General features: G+C 45.7%; 1 protein-coding gene across 4 annotated transcripts in view; it reads left to right on the top strand.

Moving 5' to 3' along the window:
- Window positions 1-19597, top strand: part of ANKRD45 (ankyrin repeat domain 45) — a 508183-nt gene extending 488586 nt beyond the window's left edge. For 3 of the 4 annotated variants that reach the window (XM_069641185.1, XM_069641187.1, XM_069641188.1), the window contains exons 5-6: window positions 10708-10846; window positions 19218-19597. In XM_069641185.1, coding sequence (XP_069497286.1) covers window positions 10708-10846; window positions 19218-19249 — 171 coding nt within the window. In that variant the 3' untranslated portion in view covers window positions 19250-19597. The remainder of the gene's footprint in view (window positions 1-10707; window positions 10847-19217) is intronic. The other variant, XM_069641186.1, reaches the window with a different exon arrangement.
- Window positions 19598-23168: the final 3571 nt, after the last annotated feature.

Here is a 23168-nt window from a genome sequence, read left to right as displayed (position 1 = left end):
GGAGAATGACAGACCTCATTCAGATTCCGGACAAGGTGGCTCGAGACCTTCAGTGGTGGGCCTGCCAGAAAAACATCTTGAAGGGGGAACTGTTTTGGCAACCATGGCCGGAGATAACAGTAGTCACAGATGCCTCACTCACGGGGTGGGGAGCCCATACCAACGACTTGACCATCAGCGGTCGTTGGTCTCCATCGGAGTCCAGACTACATATCAACCTGTTAGAGCTGAGAGCAATCAGACTAGCGCTGAAAGCTTTTCTGCCATCTGTACAGGGGAAAAATGTCCTGATAATGACGGACAACACAGTGGCCATGCACTACCTCAACAAAAGAGGAGGCGTAGGATCACTACCACTGTGCAGAGAGGCGATGCAGCTCTAGTTTTGGGCAATCCACGAAGGAATCTTTCTATCGACAGTCCACCTAGCCGGAGAGAAGAACTTGACGGCAGACGCTCTGAGCAGGCAGGGCACAGTCTCCCACGAGTGGGAACTAGCTCAGGAAGTCCTTCAGGAGATCTTCGCCCTTTGGGGAACCCCTCAAGTGGATCTGTTTGCCACCAGTACCAACAGAAAGTGTGATCTGTTTTGTTCAAGGGAATTTCCCCCGAGAGAGTTATAGAGGACGCGTTCGTAGTGGACTGGGAGTTCCACTCCTGTACGCGTTTCCAGCAGTTCCTGTCATTCCTCAAATGATCAGGAGGTTGAGAAGATTCCGGAGAACCATGATCCTAATTGCCCCAGACTGGGCCAGGAGAACGTGGTACCCGGACCTTCTGGACATGTCCATCTGCCCTCCAATTCGTCTTCCACTCAAGGAGAATCTTCTCTCACAGAAGGGAAGTCAGGTTCTCCATCCAGACATCAGAACCCTCAACCTTCACGCTTGGCTTCTGAAAGGTTGAGATACAAGGATTGGGACCTCTCTGATGACGTCATGGCTTTCGGCCAGAAGGCCAGCAACAAAGTCTTTATACCGCTGCGGTTGGAACAAGTTTTACAGCTAGTGTAGAGAAGAGAATATCGACCCCTTATCATGTGGTACACCAACGGTGTTATCCTTTCTACTCTACTTGGTAAATTCAGGCCTTCAAGTTGGCACTATCAAAGGCTATCTCACAGCGCTATCGATCTTCAAGCGCACTGCGGAGGAACCTTCGTATTTCAAATTAACCTTAGTAATACAATTTCTAAAGGGATTAACTAATGTCTACCCTCCAAAACCTTTCCAGGTTCCTTTATGGGACTTAAATTTAGTCTTAAATTTCCTGATGGGTACTCCTTTCGAACCACTCCACTCTTGTTTGCTACGATTTCTCACCCTTAAAACTGTCTTATTAGTGGCTTTAACATCTCCTAGAAGGGTGAGCGAATTACAAGCTCTATCTTGTAAACCCCATCATACAATTTTTCATAAAGACAAGGTTGTCCTACAGGTGAAGCCTAATTTCCTCCCAAAGGTGGTTTCTGAATTCCACATCACTCAGAAAATTACCTTCATTCTATCCGCCTCCCCATCCGGGGAAAGAGGAAGAAAGGCTACATAGGCTGGACCCAAGGCGGGCTCTAAGCTTTTACATCAGCAGACTTGCTAGGATTAGGCAAGCAGACCAACTGTTCGTGGGCTACTCAGGGCACAAGTTGGAACTACCGATAACAAAACAAACCATTTCCAGATGGATTATTTTGGCCATCCTGGAATGTTACAAACTGGCAGGGAAAGAGCCTCCTCAAAAGCTTAGGGCTCATACAACTAGGGGTATTGCAGCCTCCTCGGCCCACCAAAGAGGGGTTCTGGTTCGAGACATATGTGCGGCTGCCACATGGTCGTCCGCACATACCTTCACAAGATTTTACAACCTGGATTCCTCCTCCAGTCAAGAGACTAGGTTTGGCAAAGCCGTATTACAGTCGGTTCATTCCTAAAAGGAAACATGGTGTTTTACTCCCACCTCCAATTGCACACCACTGCTATGGGAGTCTATCAAAGATAAGGAATACGTCGGAGGACACAATCCCTTCGAAGAACAAGTTACTTCTTACCTTGTAACGTTCTTTCGATGGGATGTTCCTCCGAAGTATTCTTTATCGCCCCTCCCATCCATCCCCGCAGTAATACTTCCCTTGTGGTTGCAGCTTACGCTCCTTCAAGGTCAATAACCAATTCATGTAAAACAACTATTAACGTCAAAACGGAACTGAGCAACGGACGCTGCGCAAGTCTATTTATACGCGTGGTGACGTCGGCGCCGATACGGAGGCCGTCGAGGGACATCGGCTCGAGGGACGTCATTGCGCAGCACCCTCTACTGAAAAAAAATGTCCGAGGCCAGCAAGCTGGGAGATGATCTATCAAAGATAAGGAATACGTCGGAGGAACATCCCATCGAAAGAACGTTACAAGGTAAGAAGTAACTTGTTCTTCTCAAATCCTTCAGGCCCAGGATTGGATGGTGTCACTCGACCTTCAGGATGCTTACTTCCATGTGCCCATACATCCCAAGCACAGGAAGTACCTCAGGTTCGCTACTGACAGTTCTCATTTTCAATTTCGGGCTCACCTTCGCCTGAGGGTCTTCACCAAGTTGATGGCAACTTATTTAGTGGCACCGGATCTAAGGAGGGGAGGGATTCACATCTACCCATACCTGGACGATTGGTTGAACAGGACTTGTTTCCCCGAACAGGTCCTGAAACATCTCAGCATCACCTGCCACTCCCTGCACAAAAGGGGCTTGTCTCTGAATTGCAAGAAGTCCCACATGATACCTTCACAAAAGATTCATTTTATTGGAGCTGTCCTGGATGCTTCCTCAGGGAAAGCTTCGCCACTCAAGGTGATGGCTCAGCATATTCTGCAGATGGCCATGAAGTTTCAGAATGCCCAACATCTACTGGCCTTTGATTTTCTGAGGTTGCTCGGTCTTATAGCAGCTTGCATTTTTCTGGTCCCAGAGGCCCTTCTGAGGATGAGATCCCTTAAGAGGGCCCTCAGATCCCAATGGTCACAGTTCTTCGGCAGGATGACGGGCCTTCTTCAGGTCCTAAGCAAGGTTGCACAGGATCTCATGTGGTAGGCGTGCAAGGAGAATGTGATGAAGGGAGAACCCTTTTGGCAACCATGGGTGGAGATAACAGTAGTTAACGTCGCTTCCCACACAGGTTGGGGAGCTCATGCAAATGATCTGACAATCAGCAGTCGTTGGTCTCCATCGGAATCCAGACTACACATCAACCTTTTAGAGCTGAGGGCTATCAGACTGGTGCGGATTACCTTTCTATCCTCTGTGCAGGGGAAGAACATCCTGATAATGACAGACAACACAGTGTCCATCATTACGTCAAAAAGAGAGGTTGTTTAGGGTCACTACCACTGTGCAGAGAGGCAATGCAGCTCTGGTTTTGGACACTGCAAGAAGGAATCTCTCTATCAGCGGTTCACGTAGCCGGACAAGAGAAAATGGCGGCAGACGCTCTGAGCAGGCAAAATAGTCTCTCACGAGTGGGAGTTGGCTCAGGAAGTCCTTCTAGAGATCTTCACCCTTTGGGGAACCCCTAGAGTGTATCTGTTCGCATCCAGCATCAACAAAGTGTGACCTGTTATTCTCCAGGTCATTTCCTCAGCGCAGAGCTCTGGGGCACGCGTTCATGGTGGAGTGGGGATTCCCACTCCTGTACGCATTCTGACCAGTCCCTGTCATTCCTCATGTCATTAGGAAGTTGAGGACTTTCAGGAACTCCATGATCCTGATTGCTCCGGATTGGGCCAGGAGGATGTTGTACCCGGAACTTCTGGACATGGCCATCTGCCCTCAGATTCGTCTTCCTCAAAGAGCACATTTGCTAACTCGGGAGTGAGGTCGCATTCTCCACACACAAATCAGAACTCTGAACCTTCACGCCTGGTTTCTGATATGAGGGATTTGGATTGCCCGGAAGATGCAATGGAGCTGTTGCTTTCCGTCAGGAGGCCAGCAACTAAAGCTCTACACCGCTGCCGTTGTAACAAGTTTTGCAGCTGGTGTAGGGACAAGGATATTGACCCTTCTACATGTGACACACCATCAGTGTTATTTTTCTTTTTGTATCTAGCCCATCAGGAGCTGCAGATTTCTACTGCAAAGGGCTATATGGCAGCGCTTTCCATTTTCAAGCGCTTGTCGGAAAAAGGCTCTTATTTCAAACATTCTGTTGTCCTCCAGTTCCTGAAGGCACTGACCAACATCTTCCCACCGACTTCTTTTATTGTTCTGATTTGGGGTCTTAATTTAGTGCTAAACTTCTTGATGGCAGCTCCCTTTGAGTCTGGTCATTCGTGTCCACTTAGTATGCTGACATTGAAGACTTTCTGACAGTTTTCACCCCTAGGTTGCAGGGTGTGTGAGCTTCAAGCCTTGTCTTGCAAGCCGCTGTTACTATCTTCTATAAAGCTAAAGTTGTGTTGAGGGTTTGTTCTTCATTTCTGCATAAAGTGGTTTCAGCGTTTCATCTGGCACAAAACATTGTTTTACCATCTTTTTATCCACCTCCGCATCCTTCCAAGCTTAGCCAAGATGAACACCTCTTTGTGGGTCATTCAGGTCACAGACTGGGGCAGGCTGTTACTAAACGGACCTTGTCTCGATGGATTGTTTTGTGCATTACCAAGTGTTGCACTTAGGCTGGCAAGGAAGTCCCTGGTGGTCTGAGAGCTCATTCCACTAGAGGAGTAGCTACTTCTTCCACTTTACAAAGAGGGATGACGGTGCAGGAAATTTGCAGTACTGCAATCTAGTCTTCATGGTATGCCTTTACACAAAGTTACTTGCCGGTTTCTGTATCCGGCCAGGAGGCTAAATTTGACAAAGCTTTCTTCACAGTGTAAATCCGGAGTAAATTCTCCCTTTCCCACCTCCGGCTGCATATTGCTGTGGGAGTCTATCAAAGATGAGGAATAAGCGGGAGGACACAATTCATTAGAAGAACAAATTACTTACCCTTGGTAATGTTCTTTCTACTGGATGTTACTCCCACGTATTCCTCATCGCCCTCCCAACCTGCCCCTCAATCCTTGAGTGAATTTCCGTTTTGTTATGCCTTCCTCTCTTTCAACGTCTTGTTTCGTCTCATTTGAGACTAATGTGCAATGGAAAGGGAGGAAAAACATGAACTGAGGCAACAGGCGCCGCACATGCTACTTATACTGGTGTCAATGTCACTGCCAAGAGCGGGATGGAAGCTGTTGAAGGCTACGAGTCGACTACACACAGCGCCTTCTGCTGATGGAAAAAGTTTTGTGAAGCTGCAAAGCAAAATACGAATATATCAAAGATGAGGAATACGTGGGAGGAACATCCAGTAGAAAGAACATTATCAGGGGAAAACAATGTTTTCTTCTGTATCTAGTCTTTGGATAGAATAGGACAGCTCTTCAAATGTTAGTAAAATCAAGTCTAATGAGGATTTATTTAAAATGTGTCTCCATTTCTTCACAGAATTAGGATTTTCATTGCACAAAGTTGGTTGGAGTGAGATTCTCAATCGCTTAGAAATCCTTTGTGCTTGATGGTATTGTTTTAAGGCTGATGGGTGTAGCTTCAGATTTATTTCCCTCCTTATTAATCTCTCTAATTGTCGTTTCAGGGGTAGTAGTCAAACCTGTGTCTTTTTGGGTAATCTTGATTACATTTATTATCCTTGTCACTTCCTCATAGCTAAAGCCTAATGTTTCTGCTCGGTTTTCAGTTAGGTTATCGATCTTATTGAATTCCATTCTGTCAAACATCAATACAAAGGAGCAACCTACCAAACACTAGAAAATAAATACCAAAAAACACAGGTGCACACAAATGTACGGTGTCGAGAGGGCCTATGGGTATACCTTGCCCTAGACTTTCAAATCAGATCCCATCTTGACTGTTTAAAATCCATTAAAATTGATATATATTATTCGATATGTATTGTTTTTAAATAGCTAAAAATGTTTGCAGGAGCGAAATGACCCATATTTAAAGTTGAAAACATGTTAATGTATGTTTAAAGCAATGAACTATATAAGGTTTTAACCAGTGAGTACAGGACGACAAGCGATAATCTGATAGTTTATTCTAAAACTCTTTATTCAATTTAATTTAAAAAACTCTGTTTTAAAAACAATTTTCAAAATTCATTTACCAATTTCTAATGATCATTAATCATCTAACATCTTTCGCATTCACAATACAACTCGCACATATACTATTCTCAGTCAGTCTTTTATTCCCATGTTATACACTTTAGCAGCAAAAGCTCTTTTCAGTTTATCAGTGACATTATCAATTTTAGACACTGTTATAATATTTGTTATACATTTTCTCAACCCTCTCATAGATACAGATGTTATTCACTGATAAATCTCATTTTGAGCAGTTTTCTTATCGTCGACCTGTGTTTCAGTCTTTTTGCGGGCTCTACAGATGCAGCCCTCAATTGCTCGACCTTCTTCAGGACGTTGTACAAAGACTTTATTCTATCTTTGATGTAGACTGATATGAGCCACTCCACCCACATGAAACACATAAATACTCCTGTAAATCCTATACATTCATCTTGTCATCCATATTTCTTTTTATAAGCACTACAATTGTGTGAATGCAACTGTATACCTAGTTGCCCACACCTCAACTCACCTCCACGTATTTTGTAAGAGATGCAAGCTGAGGTTAATTGGAATAAATCCCTCCAGAGGTCCAGCTAGTGATCTGTTCCCTCCGGGCCTATCAAAGTAGAAAATACAAAATAATCACTAAGTTCGTTGTTATCTTTCATGAGTACATATAATCATACGACTCGGTCCACATGTACCTGAAATTCAATGTGGATCACATTTTAACTCTGTTTCTACGTTGCATGGATTAAATTATCCAGAAGCACAGCAGGTATATCTCCCTCTTGCCTGTTCTTCCTGCAACACAATGGGCACAGGCACCAATCAGTCATCCAATATGTGTCAAAACAATGGATCATGCTCCTAATTGTAAATCAGTTTCCACTACACAAGACTCACCCAGTATGGGTCCCTTTGTTGCAAACAATTCCTTAGGATCGGATTAGTATTTTCTCCGGTATTCCTTGCATGCGGATTACTGTTGTACTTTCTGTACTCAATCAGTAGTTATTCTTTCATCCAAGGGATCTCCCTAGAATGACATCATACCGTATCAGATCATGCACGTCCACTATTTCCCCATATTACCTTCGCTAACACTCTGTTTTTGGCATCATTCCGCCTCTATCTTGTCAATTTTATTCTCCCTGCTTTTGGGGATCCGAAACTACATCTCTCCCTTGTAATAGATTTGTGCGTTTTGTACGCCTTATCTTTTGGCCATCTTCCCGGGAATGGCTTCATATTATTTGTTAGCATTGTACACATTCACCTATAACTTTTGCTATTCTTATAGTAATCGTGAGTACCACGCTGATTGTTAATTCAAACCTTTTATCAGGGGCATTCCACTTGCCTGTTCTAAAGCGTGCCTCTGTGTTTAGATTCACTTCTCCGTATCCGTTCCTCTGGCGGTTTCCTTTCCTTCCCGGACTTGTTCCTGTTTGCGAACAGTGAAAAGGGACTCACTTACTACCTCATTGGATACAAAAAGAGGACTGTGTAACTTTTTCCACTTTACTGGAGTCAAGGCCGGTACCACGGAATCGGGAGTCTCCCTCCAACCGGCTTATCAGCGTCGATACGCTCTGTGTACCATTGACATCTGTTGCAGCACACTTGGGCTATTGTCCTAGGTCTCACATTTCTTTCAGCAGAGGGTTCGCAGAGTTTTGTCGAAAAGGGCAAGGTTGTGTCTCTCCTCATCAGCCTCTCGATATTTGCTGCCTTTCTCCTCCTCTTGAACTGCCGGGTCTGGATAGCTGTCTCGTTGTGCAGTCTGCCTTGCTCGTACTGTGCTCTCTTGCTCCATCTTTTGTCCCTGTGGGGAAGGGAAAGGGCCGTCAGGTGTGTGTGATTCTGATCAACGGCATGTCGGGTAAATGGCTCTTGTGTTATTAGTCCGTACTCTGATGTGTCGTGCGAAAGTGTTCGCGTCGGAAAAAGGGTCCGGGGGGGCAGTGGTTTTGAATGTCCTGCGTGGTAAGATGGCGAAAAGGTGTTGAAAGAAGTGGGATATAGCATCTCACCCGTCGGTGTCCCACTCCCCGACAGAGGACCCCCTTCCAGGTGATCCTCCCTCACTGGTCCACCCCAGGAACGGGAGCCAATAGAGATGACCGATCCCCGGGGACTAGCAAGGGAGACACCTTCAGGTTTCTCACAGCGGCCAGAGTGTAGGAGGGAAGGAGGGAGTAGGAGTCCCAATGAGAAAGCTCTCTATCGTATACTCGTTAGTATCATTGGCAGCACACCATGCCTGAACAGCGGTCAGACAATCGCGAATGAGAGAGGAAGAAGAGGAGCCAAGCTTAAAGGAGAGCTGTGTGTCATCAGCATAACACTAGAAATGAGGAGAGAAGGTAGAGATCAAGAGGGGCAAGGTAAATGTTGAAGAACCGTGGCGAGAGGATAGAGCCCTGAGGGACGCATCAAGTTGAGAGTGAGGAAGAGGAGAGAAAGGGGTCCAGTTGAACTTGGCAGGGCTAATTAGAGAGGAAAGAGGTTAACCAATCCATTGCCCGGTCCGTGATACCCAGGGTATCAGAGAGCCCATTTATGACAATGGAATGATTGACCGTGTCGAAGGCAGAGGACAGATAGAGAGAATGAGGGCTGTAGGAGAGTTGGAGTCAAGGTTTGAGAGCAAGTCATCACAGTTGTTCAGGAGAGCAGTTTCCGTGCCTCTGTCTGCTCTGAAGCCAGACTGGTGGTTATGATTGCAGCCAGTAGATTCAGTGTGATGGATTAGTTGGGAGATGATAAACGTTGAGTTTACCCAAGAAGGGAGTAGTGGAGATGGGGCGGTAGCTAGCCGGGCAGGAAGGATCCGCAGACGGCTTTTCTAGGAGCGGATGCACAAGGGAGTGCTTGAGGGGTGAAGGGAAGGAGCCAATGTCAAAGGAGTGGTTACAGAACTCAGCCAAGGAGGGATAGAGAGAGGCAATGTTGTCCTCGATAGTTCTAGAGGAGCTGGGAAGCACCTGTTTGGAGGAGGCTTTCATAGAGCAGACTGTCTTGGTGACCTCATTCGGTGCTATGGGTAAGAAGGAGTAAAGAAGGGGGGAACGGGGGGGGGGGCCTGCATGCAGGCAGGGGAGGGAGGAGCATAGAGCATAGAGGAGAGAGAGGATAGAATGTCCTGAGATTTTGTTGTGAAATGGGTGGCAAGCGCTGTGCAGAGGGCCTGAGAGGAAAGAGGAGAAGGGGAAACTGCTGTAGGAATGGCAAGTTGCTTGCTGATTTTTTAAAAATTTCTGCCGTGTTTGTGGCCAATGAGATGCAGGATTGAATATGGGCCCATTTCCTGGAGCGGATAGAGAGTCTGTATTGTCTTTGGAGAAGGCGACAGGGAAGTTTGTCAGAGGATGTGCTAGAAACCATCCACTTCCGTTCCGCAGCTTTGAATTTGCGTTTCAACAAGAAGCATACCAACTATTGCACTTGGAGGCAGGCTTCATATGAATCCTCATGGCAGGGGCAAGGATGTCAAGAGTGTTGGAGATGGAGAGGTGAAGGTTAGCAACAGCTGAGTCAGTGTGAGAACTCATGGTAGGGGTGAGGGAGGAGTGAAAGAGGTGGCAAAAGCAACTACTGACACTTGCTTCATCGGTCGAGTGTCAGAGAAGGAGACTGGCAGTTAGGGAAGAGGTTTTCCGGGGAGTCGAGGAGCTCAATATCAGAGGAGAGAATGGTCAGACCAGGAGAGGGGAGTAGAAAGAGGGTTCCAGCGGGAGATTTCAGCAGTGATGAGCACATCCAAGGTGTGCCCTGCTGAGTGGGTTGGGCTAAAGGGAAGAATAGTGAGAGAGAGTCGCAGAAGTGGAGAGTGGCTGCATCAGGAGAATCCAGATGGATATTGAAGTCTCCAAGGAGGAGAAGCTTAGAGGAAGAGGTCAGCATAGAGTAGGCGAGGTCGGCCAACTCCAAGAGGAGGGGGGGCGAAGGGAATCGGCCCAGGAGGCCTGTAGATGGTAGCAAGAGTGAGGGAGATGGTGGGAGAGATGCAAAGCTTGCAGACAAGACATTCAAAGGAGGAGTAGGTATGATGGAAGCAGGGAACCCATTCAGGATAGACAAGGGCCACTCCGCGCCCAGCCTGGTTAGATCTGGGCTTGGAAAGGCTATTGTAGCCCTCAGGAAGGAGAGGGTCAAAAGCAGTGACAGAGCTGGCAATGAACCACGTCTCGTGAGAGCGAGGGCATCCAGGTCAAAGTCTTCAAGGAGATGACTAATGTTAGAAGAATGTTTGACAGCGGAGCGAGAGTTGAGGGTGGCTAAGTGAAGCCGGTTGCCATCTTTAAAGGTTTTCTGAGGCGGGGTACAGGAGCGGGGTAAATCAGTCGGTGGGGGGCGAACAGGCCAGAGGTGTGGCAGCCAGGGGAATGGCAGGAGAAGGGAGGAAGTTAATGAGAGACGGAAGACGCCCGTCAAGGAGGAGGTTGGGCTGTGAGCCCGGGGCCATGATAGTGCCATTCTGGTGGATATTAATGATGCACATACTTTTACATCAACCATCATTTTAAAATTTCTTACAGTTACTCTTTCATTTATGTGTATCTTGTTTTGTGCTTTACAACAGAACACAGTACTAAATGCATGCAAAGCCAAATTTGACTGGATGCAGAATGTAAAGGATCCCACGATTCAGGATGTACTAGATCAGAAGCAGCAACTTGAGACGACCATGCTTCCCATATTCAACAAATTGAACGCACCACGTGAGTATCTGGGAAGGGAAAGCTACCGAGAATTACTGTATTAGAGAAGTGGGGTTTATTCAATAAACTGCATCATGTGTGTACCAGGGACAGGAAGGGCCAGCCACCAGAAAAGTGCACAACTCGGGGTCTCTTCAACTTTTTTTTCATCTTAAAAGATTTGTGTGTGAACCTGCCTATTTTGATTATCATGGTTATGCAAACTTATGCATCATGGACCTAGATATTTTCTTCAAGAAAGTACACAAAAAGTGGTGGGCCCAAGGACATGGATCAAACAGTAATATTCCTACTTAATGCACAGTTTGGAAGCAATGTTGTGTCCAACATTTGCAGCATTGTAAACTTTAGGTTTTTCGGGTCTAGCTTTCTGTGAAACCGGGGCTTCACAAAAAAAGGCACTCACAGGTTTAGAAGTTCATTATGAGTTTGGCGGTATATGGTAAATGTAATTACTGCCACTTGTGCCATACCGCTGAATTAGGAGTCGGTGCTAATTCCGCCGGCAGAATTAGTACCGGCGGAATTAGCTCCAACATATGGCGCAATTACTGCTGAGATTCAAAACTGTATTTCCGCCGTATTACAAGTTAAAATAACATCGAAATCCTGCCAAAAATGGGTGGTAATTCCACCCCCAGAAAATGCAGTTACCTCCACCTAGAAGGTGGCGGTAACTGCATACAGGTGATGGGAATTAAGATACAGGTGCACCCAATCCACTCAGGAAGGGTACATAAGGCCAACACTATGTTGCTACTAGATTTTACAAACTGGGGCATGCAGCTACTCCTGCTCCACATTTAGCTGCATAGGCTGGAAGAGCAGCACTTGGCGCAGAGAGGAGGAGCAAGAGATGTCATGCAAGCCGAGCGCACAATTTCCACCAGGTTAGGCCTTCACCCTGCTGACCATTGCTGAGCTACTGACCCGATCCATGATGAAATAGATAGATTGTATTTACACTTTCGGCTGATTTAGCCTTTGATAACCTAGAGAGCAGGATAAACATTAGGACAGCCTTACCCCTGCTACTGAAGCTTGTGTCGGTCCTACAGGTCTTAGAAACTGGCACCTACCAGCACACCATGGGCTTTCTGCATGGCATGTCCCAGCCCACATTTTCAAATGTGCTTGTGCAGGTGCTGGCAGCTCCCCTGCTCCACATCAGCCGGCACATCTCCCTGCCCACCACCCCTGCACAGGCGAATGCCATGAAGGCACGTTTCTATGCAGTATCCCAGCTGCCCAATGTGATTGCCACTCTGGACTGCACCCATGTGGCATTGGTGGCCACCCAGGCATCCAAAGAGGTATACCGCAACAGGAAGCAGTATCGCTCCCTAAATGTCTAGGTCACGTGCAATCCTGACCTCGTCATCTCACACTGCTGTGCCTGCTTTCCTGGTTCCACCCACGATGCCATCATCCTGCGGAACAGCACACTGCCTTCATTCATGAAAGGGCACAGAGGCCAACGGACATGGATATTGGGTGAGTACAAGTGCCACTACACAAACTGATCTCGGAGCACCAGTGGTATGCCAACTTGTCTCTCTTCAGTCCCACTGGGACGAGGAAGATGGCTCTGCACTTCCTCCGTATCCCTGTGCCTTCCCGGTCCCCCTCTGCATACCTTTGTACTTGGTCTGCAAGGGTTCCGGTCCTCAGCAACACCAGACAGCTTCCCCTCGGCTCTTGCGGTCTTCATTCAGTGTTCAGCAGCTGTATCACGCTGGTTTATCCCTGCGCATCAGGTCTTGCCTGGACCACTCAGGTGGCTTTGCTTCTGCCACCCGACCCCGGATCCCACAAACATGTAAGTCGTGATGCTTCCCCCCCCCATGCAGTTCTCTGCCTCTCTGTTCCAGGCAGCCAGGTCTGCCAAGGGGATTCCTCGGCATTCGGCTTCCCGGCGGGAAGGTGCTCTGGGGCAGGACAGACTCTTGGGGTGGGAGGGGGGGACCCTTGTGAGTGTTGGTCTTGACTGCATTCTAACTTCCAATAGCTAGCATGCTAGTATCGGATCCGTATAGGGCTCTGCATAGCCCTGCTCTTCCTCGTGACAGTACTTTTGAAGTTATCCATATTCACTCTTCTCTCCCTCTTCCTCGTCATAGTGTTGTTTGCCTGATAAACATAATTACTATGTATAAGGACATTAGTGCAAGCAAGAGAAGAAATAGAGGATGGGTGTATCTGAGTCCTACATATAGAGCTGGATACCTCATGTCTAACAGCATGATGATGTGCATACCGTGTTCTCCCTCGACAGTTTTCACTCCTCCTAGAGAGGGGTCCCCACCCAGGGGATCCTCCCACTGAGTACCACCCCCAGGGGGACTATCAGGTAGCAGCCTCACCTCCCTGGCCCCAGGGGAAGGGTCCCCCTCCCGGGATTCGTCACACTGTACTCAGAGATGCAGCTAAATTCAGTGGCTATACTCAGAAATAATACAGCTGATATTTATACAGAGGCTATATATAGAGATGCGGTTAAATTCAACACAGAGGTTATACTAAAACTTCAAAGCAGTGGGCATACTAAAAAAAACGCAGCAAAATTCAACACAGTGGCTATACTTAAAAAATGAAGCTAAATTTGACACAATGGCAAAATCATGAGTGCAGCAGGGGTTAAAGAAACTACTGTGGTAATACAATAGTTTCGGCAGATACAAGACTGTGTCAAAAGTTAAAAATGCTGCACTGGCTATGCCACCAAAATATTCCTTTCTTACTTGGAGTTGTCTGCGGATAGCTTTTGGGGGGCCTGGCTGGGGCGCCCAGGGCAAACAGGTGATGGAGGTGCCCTTTGCCAGGACCCGGTTGACCAGATGTGTCACCCATGGTACAAGCTTATTCATACAGGCCTTAAAGATACTGGAAGGACAACTGTCCCCTAAGCAGGATGTTCATTTCATTCCTGCAACAATTTTAAGGATGTGTTGCTCTGAGCATTGCTTGAATTGAAATAAAACTTGAACATGTTCCTTGCTTAGGATGTGATCTGGAATATTGGTGGCATTGGAAGAGTTAGGCATTGAGGAATGATCAGGATCTAGCTGAGCTGCTATGGATTGTAGGTGTCCCAAAATGTTCTGGTTGAACTCCTTGTGTATTACTTGACACCAGGCTGAGTCCTTCACTAATGTCGTTTCAAGTGGAGATTTTCCTTAAGAATTACAAATAACTTGTGTGTATTAGATTTTGCAGAAGAGATCCTGTCATTGAGACTGAGATTTAGCATCAATTACTGCATTCTTCAGATTAAGAACAGATTTTTTATATAGAAAGTGAGAGAGGAGAAGAATTCCTTCACCACTCTCTCTCAGCTTTCCTCTTTCAATGACGTAGTTCAGCAATGGAATCATTAAACTAAGTACTTTTGCTGGTTTTAGATTTCACCAATCGACGTTTTTTTGGGGCAAGGTCTTCCACAATTGCGTTAATGGTGTTGGTGAGATGGTAGGCTAACTATTCGAATTATTAAAAGGTATCCACTGGTCTACGTTTAGTTAAAAGCTGAGACGATAAGAATTGTGGCGTCATCTTCTTTAAATGCCTTATGGTGACAGGCTGTTTAGCAGTGGGTTTCAGGTGGGATGGGGTGGCTGCTATTGAGATAGGGAAATTCACCAGCAGAGTGTGTCTGATTGAAACCAGTGGAATTCAGTGCTGATAAATGGGAGGCCGCTTGTTTGACACTAACATCATTTGCAAAAAACAAGGGGGGGGGGGATTCCTGGGAAGTCCCCCTGCCAGACATGAGTCCCAGTTACGAGAGCCTTACCCAGATTCTTTAGCTCACTCTCTTTCACAAATGAAAAATATCCAAAACATATCAGTCTTTGTCATGCCCTGGGGCAGTCCAACACCGAAATGCTAGGCAATTCTCCTCTGAACAAGAGTACCAACAGCAACCTCAGACACGTGTTTCGGTCTGGTTGGACCTCATCAGTAGGGTGGAGCTGTGCCTCTCTAAGAATAGTGAGCAAGGGTCCACGTCTGGATTTCCCTGGTGACTTAGGGTGAGACCCAAAGTTACTTAAATTATGCAAGAAACAAGGGTGGTACTGGGGGTCCCTCTGCCGGACATTAGTCCCGGTTACGAGAGCCTTACCCAGAACATCATTTGCCCATAAATTAGTCACCAAGGAAAATCACAGGCGTGTTTGCCTTGGTGATTGACGTAAGCAGATTAATGAGTTGTTCCTCAAAGGATGACGTGTCTGCAGGTGGACGGTATATGATAATAATAGTCGGGGAACTATTCTCATTCAGCTTAATTTTGAATAAAAGGCTTTCACAGCCATCTAAGGGGGTGTGAGGATTCACATGAGATGAAACGGTTATTTATAATGGCAGCCACTCCTCCACCTCTACGGCTGGCACGATCTGCTCTCCGATTTGTGAATTCAAGTTGGATGGCTAATAGAGCTGAGGATGGAGTGTCCGGCGTGAGCCATGATTCCGTAATGGCCATAACATCACAGCCGGTCTCCAAGATAAGGTTGCAGATCTCGGTACCATGTTTTAGTAGGGACCGCGTGTTCGGTAGAGATAGACGCATGGTAGTGTGCTGTAGATTGGAGCAGATTTTGGAAATATTTTGCTGGAAATTAGAATAGAGACTATGGTACGGGACAGCCTGGGTTCGAAAGAGGCTTGAGGTTACCGATGCAGGAACTATTTGGATCCGGAGTGACGGTAACTAACTCTGTAATGCCAGTTGTGGAAATGGTATCTGAAATATGGAGCTGCAACTAGGACACCCTGTCCAGAGCCTGCTTCAATATCGAATTTCCTGAATCACGGACAGAGGGCGTGTGGGAAGCAGTGAGCCTATCCGAGGTAGTTGCAAAGGAAGTCGCAAGGTATTTTAAATGTATATCTGTGAGCCTTCTACGGTACAGTGCACATTCATGTATATACGTAGAGGGGTCCGCGTTACTCAGAAGAGATAATGTATTGTGGACCGATGACATAGTAAGAACAAAATTCATATACCTGAGATGCAAGAAAGGTTTGGACGCTGAGCCAGCTAGTTCCTAGCACGCAGGCGCACTAATCAAATGTGCTTCAAGAACTACAAGAATGCTCGGGTTTGTAGTTCCCTACGTAATAGGTAGGATGATGTGAAACAGGATTGAGTGCAATGCTACCAGGAGAAAGTTTAAATGCAATAACGATCAACACATTTTAGATTTCAGGAAATAAGTAGATACGCTAAAATCATAGAATGAATCAAAATCCAACGCAAACAGTGAGCAGACTAACAGCATTGAGCCGAGTGAAGCGAGAACTGCTTAAATACCGGCACTTGCCATCTAGTCCCTAACATGTCGGCACTAATGCACCAGGGAACTAGTTGCCTGTGGGCTGTACTGTGCTCTACATATACAAAATAAATAAATAAAATGCACGTCAAGAACTACAAGAATGCTGAGGTTTGTAGTTCCCCAAGTAATAACAATCAACACATCTTAGATTTCAGGAAATACGTAGATACGCTAAAATCATAGGACTAAAAATGCAAAGCAAACAGCGAGCAGACTAACAGCAATAAAAATCTATAGCCAAAAACACAAATCGAATGTGTCAGAGTTTTTATTCATGACCCTTCACACTAACCATGATGATCGGATACTTGGACAGAAGTACATGGTACACTTAAACACCCCAGATTATGAATTACTGAATACCTGCTACGGATTGCTGGGAGGGAGCCTAGATTTATGTTACTGTTGAAAGCCTAAGAACTTTCTTTTGGTCTGCTTTTGTTGGAATTTAAGGAGACTAACTTTCTTTTGGTTTACTTGTGTTGAAAGCCAGGGATAATCCATCCTGGTTGCCCTTGTTTGGTTGGTGGGAACGAAAGACCAGTAGCAGTCCACCCAGTGACAGGCCCCGTTTTTGTATTCCCATGTACCATAAAGAAGGCCCCTGTCAAACTTTCTTTTTTTAGCAAGCTTTATTTCCAATTTTCCAAACATTCAAAACTGATTGATCAGTGTAATATATCAAAATCGCAATTCTTAATAGAAATTATAATCAACTTAACTATACAAATTATCCAAATAAAAAGAATTGGTCTGTGCGTCGGGTGGGTGGGGGGAGGGGGCCAGAACAGTCTTAGTCGACAGTTATAGGCCTGTTTCTCACTGACGACTTGCTCTAAGGAAGTTAAGACCTTTCTCGACACTGTAAATTTAGCCCCTTGCATTTTCTTCACCACTTAGGTGCTGTCAGTATCGCTAATGCGTACAGAGGTTTTGGGAACAATGCTATTTCTACTGTCGCTATTCTCCCTTGCCACAATGTTTACTGGAAATTTCATTTCTCCAATAATTCCTCAGCCTGTGCTCATAATGAAGGGATATTTTTTGATACAAATCTCTATATTTACGTGTGATCCGGACCCCCAAGTGCTCCACGGATGATTCTGCCCGCTTAGATGGGAATGCATCACATATTATGTCAATTTGCTCCAGGAAATTCCAAAATGTTCAGTGCCATGGATTTAGTCATGTTTATCTTGAAACCTGAAAGCTCCCGAAAGCGTGTGATTGTTTGCGGTTAGGGCTGGGATCGAGGTTTCAACTTGCTCCAAGAATATCAAGTCATCAGCATGTAATGCCAATTTTTGAATAGTGTCCCTCCCTGTCAAACTTTCACATTCAACCTAACAGCCCTGGGAATACCTCGTTCTACTTCCCTGGTAAGAAAGGAAGGGAGAGGCAAAATAGAACAAATGAGGGGTGGTAGGTGAATTCATTGTTGATAAGTCGCCTTATAAAAACATTCATCCTGTTTTTTTCCTGACATAAAAGAATGTTGACAGGAACCCTCACTGACACTTGTTTGTTGATCCCACTTGTCTTTGTGAAACTCAAATCATGATTTTCTACATTGTTATCAACACAATTCCTTCCGATGTCAAACACTACAGCCCTTTTCCCCAGAAATCTCTCCCAGATCACAGTTGGCAATGGTCTGATTAAAGCAGACCTGAAATGGTCTGATTAAAGCAGACCTGAAATGGCCTGATGACCTACGCAAGGAGACTCCACACTATAAGGGAAGAAGATTCTAGGACTGCCAAGGGGTCTATTCGAGCCACAGTCGTTCCTTGCTCCATAGGGACCTGTAATGCACAGTCACCTACCCTTGGATACTGTTAGTGTTAAAACAGATTCACCGGGTACCCTGTTGGGGCAGACAAGTGTGTCATCCTCTCCCTTTTTTCTTAGCAGCCCTTTAGAACTCACCCCTCTTCCTTAGGCAGGCTAACTTTTAGGAAGTTCTTCAGCCTCACTAACTTCTGAGGTGGATCTGACGACTCTGGCAGTCAAGGGTTGCAATAGTCCCTAGACATGGGGCATGTACCTAAAGCTGGTGGTTAGCTGGGCCCATTGGGAAATTCTGTATGCCGTTTCCAGGGCCTGCATCATGGAGTTGGTGGTGGCACCCAGCTCCAAGGCTATTCCAGCTCCATCACCAGGCTTAAAGCATGGGGCGTCCTCATAGTGCCCAGCACACTTCTCAGGGATATACTATCCAGCCCACTGCCCATCTAGAAATATAGCACCAAGCACTCTTTCACAGTTATTCTCAACCTCTGTCTGGGTCATCCTCTGTTATGCTTCCTCTCAGGAGTCCCATGCCTCTCCGCTGGTGTACTATCCCTTCGTACCACACACTTGCTATATGACATTACATAGCATACTGTATGTTATGAAGTTTTTACACTCTGCCAAATCACCACTGTAGTAGTCTCAGTGCACTAGGCTTGTCTGAAAAAAAGAGGCGTACTGTGCCCCCACCAGAGGTTTCCAGACTATAGTTTGCAAAGAAGGGGAAAGAGGAAGTGGTAAACAGAGAGTTACAAATACAAGATGAACCAAGTAAGACAAACTAATAAGGTAAAGAGGTGATGATGGTTAGTGATTGTGGAAGGTTGGGGTTGGATGCGTGGGAATCTGAGAAACATGCAACATGAACAATAGCGTGCAAAGTGAAAAGTAAGTTTCAAGGTGTCTTTGGATAGAGGCGAGTTTACACTACGTTTTTTCAAGGTCATTATGTCCAACGTGAACTTTAAATAAAAGATCAAATTGCACAAGATGAAACGTATACTTGCAGGGAGAGCCTTGTCTCCACATTAGAGCTGCTTTGTTCTGCACTTTTTGAAACCTCCTAATCAAGCACATGGGCAGGGTTGTTGTGTGAGGTGTACCCAAGTCGTGCTGATAAATAGGCATGCTCATGTTCTTTCTAATCGTGCTGTGGGCCGCCAAGTGTGGGTACAGGCCCGTAAGTCTCTTCCTCGGTCTTCTTCCGCTTGCTTACATTTTGTTTCTACTTTCAGGTCCGGAAACAGGGAAAAAAAGCAAACACTGAAGAAAAAGGGGGAATACTGTTGCAGGTCCAATTGTTTACTTGTGTTTTCCTCCCTGAATCTTTGCTGTCTTACATACAGATCTTCCCGATAAAGGAAACCCTGTGAATGGGCCTCTGAAACATTACTGGACCACGTAATGTAAGACAATATACGTGCAAGACTACATGATCATGTTATTGCTCACAGCATCTGGAGACTTTTGGGTTGGAAAAACTACCAAAACCGCGTCAGCATGGATGAAGACCGGACTGCACTAATGGTCAAACTGGCTGCTCCATGAGTAACAGCCCTAGTTTCCTGGTGACCGTTGTGAATAAAGCATGCCAACATGTATGGTAGTAATATCATTTTTGTCATGTGTTTTTTTTCTTTTTGTGTTTTTTTTTGTAGTTTTCCTTGTGGGCTGTAACCACCACAGTGTAGAAAATGACGGCAAATCAGACAGAACCATCAGACCCTCCTTGATTGCCAATCTTCTTGCCTGCTGTGATAGCACAGATCCCAGGTGACTGCATCTTCTATCACCAGTGATTCTCCCTGCCCCACGTAGATAAAAGGTTGGGCAGTCACAGCAAGAATAAAGTGCACACATTAAACCATAATGCACCTTTTGGCTTTTAAATGGCAGAGTGAAAAATAGGAGGGCATGAGGAACATAGGTGTGTAGATTTTGAGGCAAATAGCATATATCTGTTTATCAGGGAGACACTTTTTAACATATTACCTTTTTCAAAGCTTCCCCGCTGTCTTCCTAAGAAATGAGAACACTGGACTAGGGATTACTTCACCAGACGGTTGTCAATTGTGCTCCCCACCGATTATGTTCAAATGGAAACAACACCAATTTCCCTCCCCTTATTTCTAAATTGACTTTTCTTTTAGCAATACTTAAGGAGGAACACCTCAATAAGAAATTAAAAGTCCCAGACCCGTGCATGCCCTCCCTTGCTTCAGAGCCTCAGAAGATGCCAAACAGCAGCAGCACATAGACTTCATTTGTAGTCCTCTTGGCAGTGGCATGAATACAGCACCATGGCAGCCACCTGATGCCGTTAATGAAGAATATGGAAACTCCCAGTTATGGGTTCAAAACCTGTTATGACTGGGGGAAGACAACTGGTCTTTCTAAGTAGCCTAGAGGAATCCCTTGGGGGCAGCTGCAATTTACTGGCAAGTAAATGTATCTGCAGTGGGACCATACACATTTGAAGCCGAGATCCTTGGGAATGGGGGTACGAGCGTGATATACTACTTGATTGTTTTCCAGTAGGTGGAGTTGGGTGCCAGTGGTTTAGAAGATGTGTGGTTCTGATTGGTAATGATCTCCGACCAAGTAGGCCCAAATAAAGCCTTTATGGTAGAGCGTCTCTCACTGCCCAATCACTACCCCAGTCATTTGAGTTTGTACAGTGGCCTTTGGGCACTGGCAACACTGAGTTGCTGAGATACATTAATTTGATATTATGTGCTATATTACTTAAGTATAACTTTTATCAAATTGGGAACATTAGTACCTGCTTACAAGAAGAAAATACTGCAGTATATGTGAATATCAATGACACTGGCAGCCCAGTATCAGTGCCAGACAAAGCACTCAAGTTCAGAACTCCGCAGCAACGAGACTGCTGGGGCTGTGACCGGATCATTCCATACTTTGCCCAGAAATAGAAACACGTGGGGGAGGGGGGAGAGAGCAATCACACAGGTCTGCAAGAATTGTGTGATCGAGTATGTGGAAGGCAAAATGGGCAGGGGACGTATGACTTCTTCTTCCCTACACACGTTTACTCCAACACCCCTCCCTTTTCTCCATACTTTTAAGGCATTCTGTCCTGGAGTTCAGGGACAAGAACATGATGTGACACAGAAATATTGAACTGGAAATTGTACTTTGGTGTGTACAACGTTTGTATCATGTGACAGGCCTTTTTACGCTCATGGACCCACACTATCTCTGCCTTGTGTGCCTCGGCCTACACCATTTCTGGTCCAACTGTAAGTTGAGTGACGTTCTCACAAGATGATCTCTTTTTTCACGCAGAACCACACACTGTGAAGAACTTTTCCACACACTGCCGCCTGCAGCATTTATGGAGTTTGTCATGTGAAAGGGTCACCTCGTTTTTCACAGGCTTCCCTGCATGGGATGACGGTGGGGCAGCTTCCATATCCTCACCCTGGAAGGGGGTGCTTCATTATACTCTTCCAGAGTTTTCTCTGAAAAGTGGCTCCAGCGGGATAACTCAGGATGAACAGTGGAGTGTTTTGGAGCATCCCCATGGAGTAGTGTTTTCAGTCTCGCAGGCCTTCACTAGTCTCTACCACCTCTGGTGTCTTGGAGGCCACTTCGATTCATCCACACAAGGATATGTATTTAGTCTGAAATTGCCCCACCAGCTCCTTTGAAGACCATAGTTTTTCAAGCTCTTGATGGAAGAGAAAGCTGTATCTGAGCAGCAGTGGTCCTCCTTAAATGGCTGTGGTAATGGAGGCATTAACGCAGTCTAGGAGTTCTTTGTCTTCCAGTTGATCCTCAAGTGTAACCGGGGCTGGTAAAGACGGGAAGGCTCAGCACCTCCAGGGCAAAAAGATCTACCAGAACAGTGCTCTCTGTTTAAGGCAGGCTATGTGGACAGAGTTTTTGCACCTTACAGCTTGGGTTTCAGGTGACAAATAACCAACTTTGCACATTTTCTGCTGGTCGGACAAGGGGGACCAATTCTTGACGGGGATAGACATTATCATAAAGATGGACATAAAGGTGTCTTTAGACATTCTAGTTAATGTAAGAGGACACTTTAAAACTGTGACATAATGATCGTTTCTTGGCTGAAGAGTACTAAGTAGCTACCAGATGTTCAGGATAATGTGCTCTACCTACCATTTGATGGCACTCATCTTTTCGATTCATCAACAGATGATACGCAAACTGAAGAAAATGTCCGTTCTCTAACAGCAAAGTCGCCATCGTCCATTTCAAAACATACTCCAATAGCACATTCTTTATTAAGGATCGATGTAGGCCCTATCTGGTCTTCTGAGGCTTCCAGGATAGGACACAGGAGGGATGGTAGCATAGATACTCTCCATTCTCTAAGCTCGTGCCAAAAAAACAAGAACAAAGGCATCCCTTCCACCCCAAAGAACCAAGAACTAATGGGTTGCACTCAAACAACACACCACCTTAGTAGATGGCCACATGGCTTTCGTCGTGACAATATGGAAATCATTTTCCAAAGACCCAGTCTGGTCAGTCATCACCTGGGATTTCCCTCTACCCCCCTCTAAATCACCTTTTTCCCCCCACCTGCCCAAACTGCTTTCCTCAAATCTATTTGGAGAGATTAAGAAACCAGTTGCTGATGATTAAAGGGCATTCCCACAGCCAAAACGCTACAGGGCTTTAACTCCAGATTTTTTGCGATCGCAAACAAGGACAAGCTGGGGTTAAACAAGATTCTGGATCTCTCAAAGTTTAACACTCTTCTTCCTTTAAGTTGTAAATGATCACTCCATTGCAGATTCTGAGAGTGGTGGAGGAGGGGCACTGGCTGTGTGTAGTCAACCTTCAATATGCTTATATGCACATCCCATTTTTATCCAGCACTGAAAATTTCATCAGGTTTGCAACTAACTGAGGCTGTTTTCAACTCGAGGCCCTACCTTTTGGGGTCTGTTCATCACCCAGGTCCCATGAAGGTCATGTCCTCAGTGGCAGCCTTTCTGCACCTGGAGGAATTACATATTTACTCTTACTTGGACAATTAGCTCCTTCAGGCAACTTCCCCACAATCAGCCATTCTCTCCCTGAACAGAACATTGCAATTGGTGTATTCCTCTGGGATATCTGTCCAGTCAAAGGAATCACTCCCTATCCTTACCCAGTGCATTTGTTACATTGGATTCCTTTAGGATTCT

Source organism: Ambystoma mexicanum, chromosome 1q (assembly GCF_040938575.1).
Source record: "Ambystoma mexicanum isolate Mex_15411 chromosome 1q, UKY_AmexF1_1, whole genome shotgun sequence".
NCBI classification, from domain to species: domain Eukaryota; kingdom Metazoa; phylum Chordata; class Amphibia; order Caudata; family Ambystomatidae; genus Ambystoma; species Ambystoma mexicanum.
The sequence above is the reverse complement of the archived record's forward strand: the minus strand, read 5'-3'. Positions and strand labels throughout refer to the sequence as shown.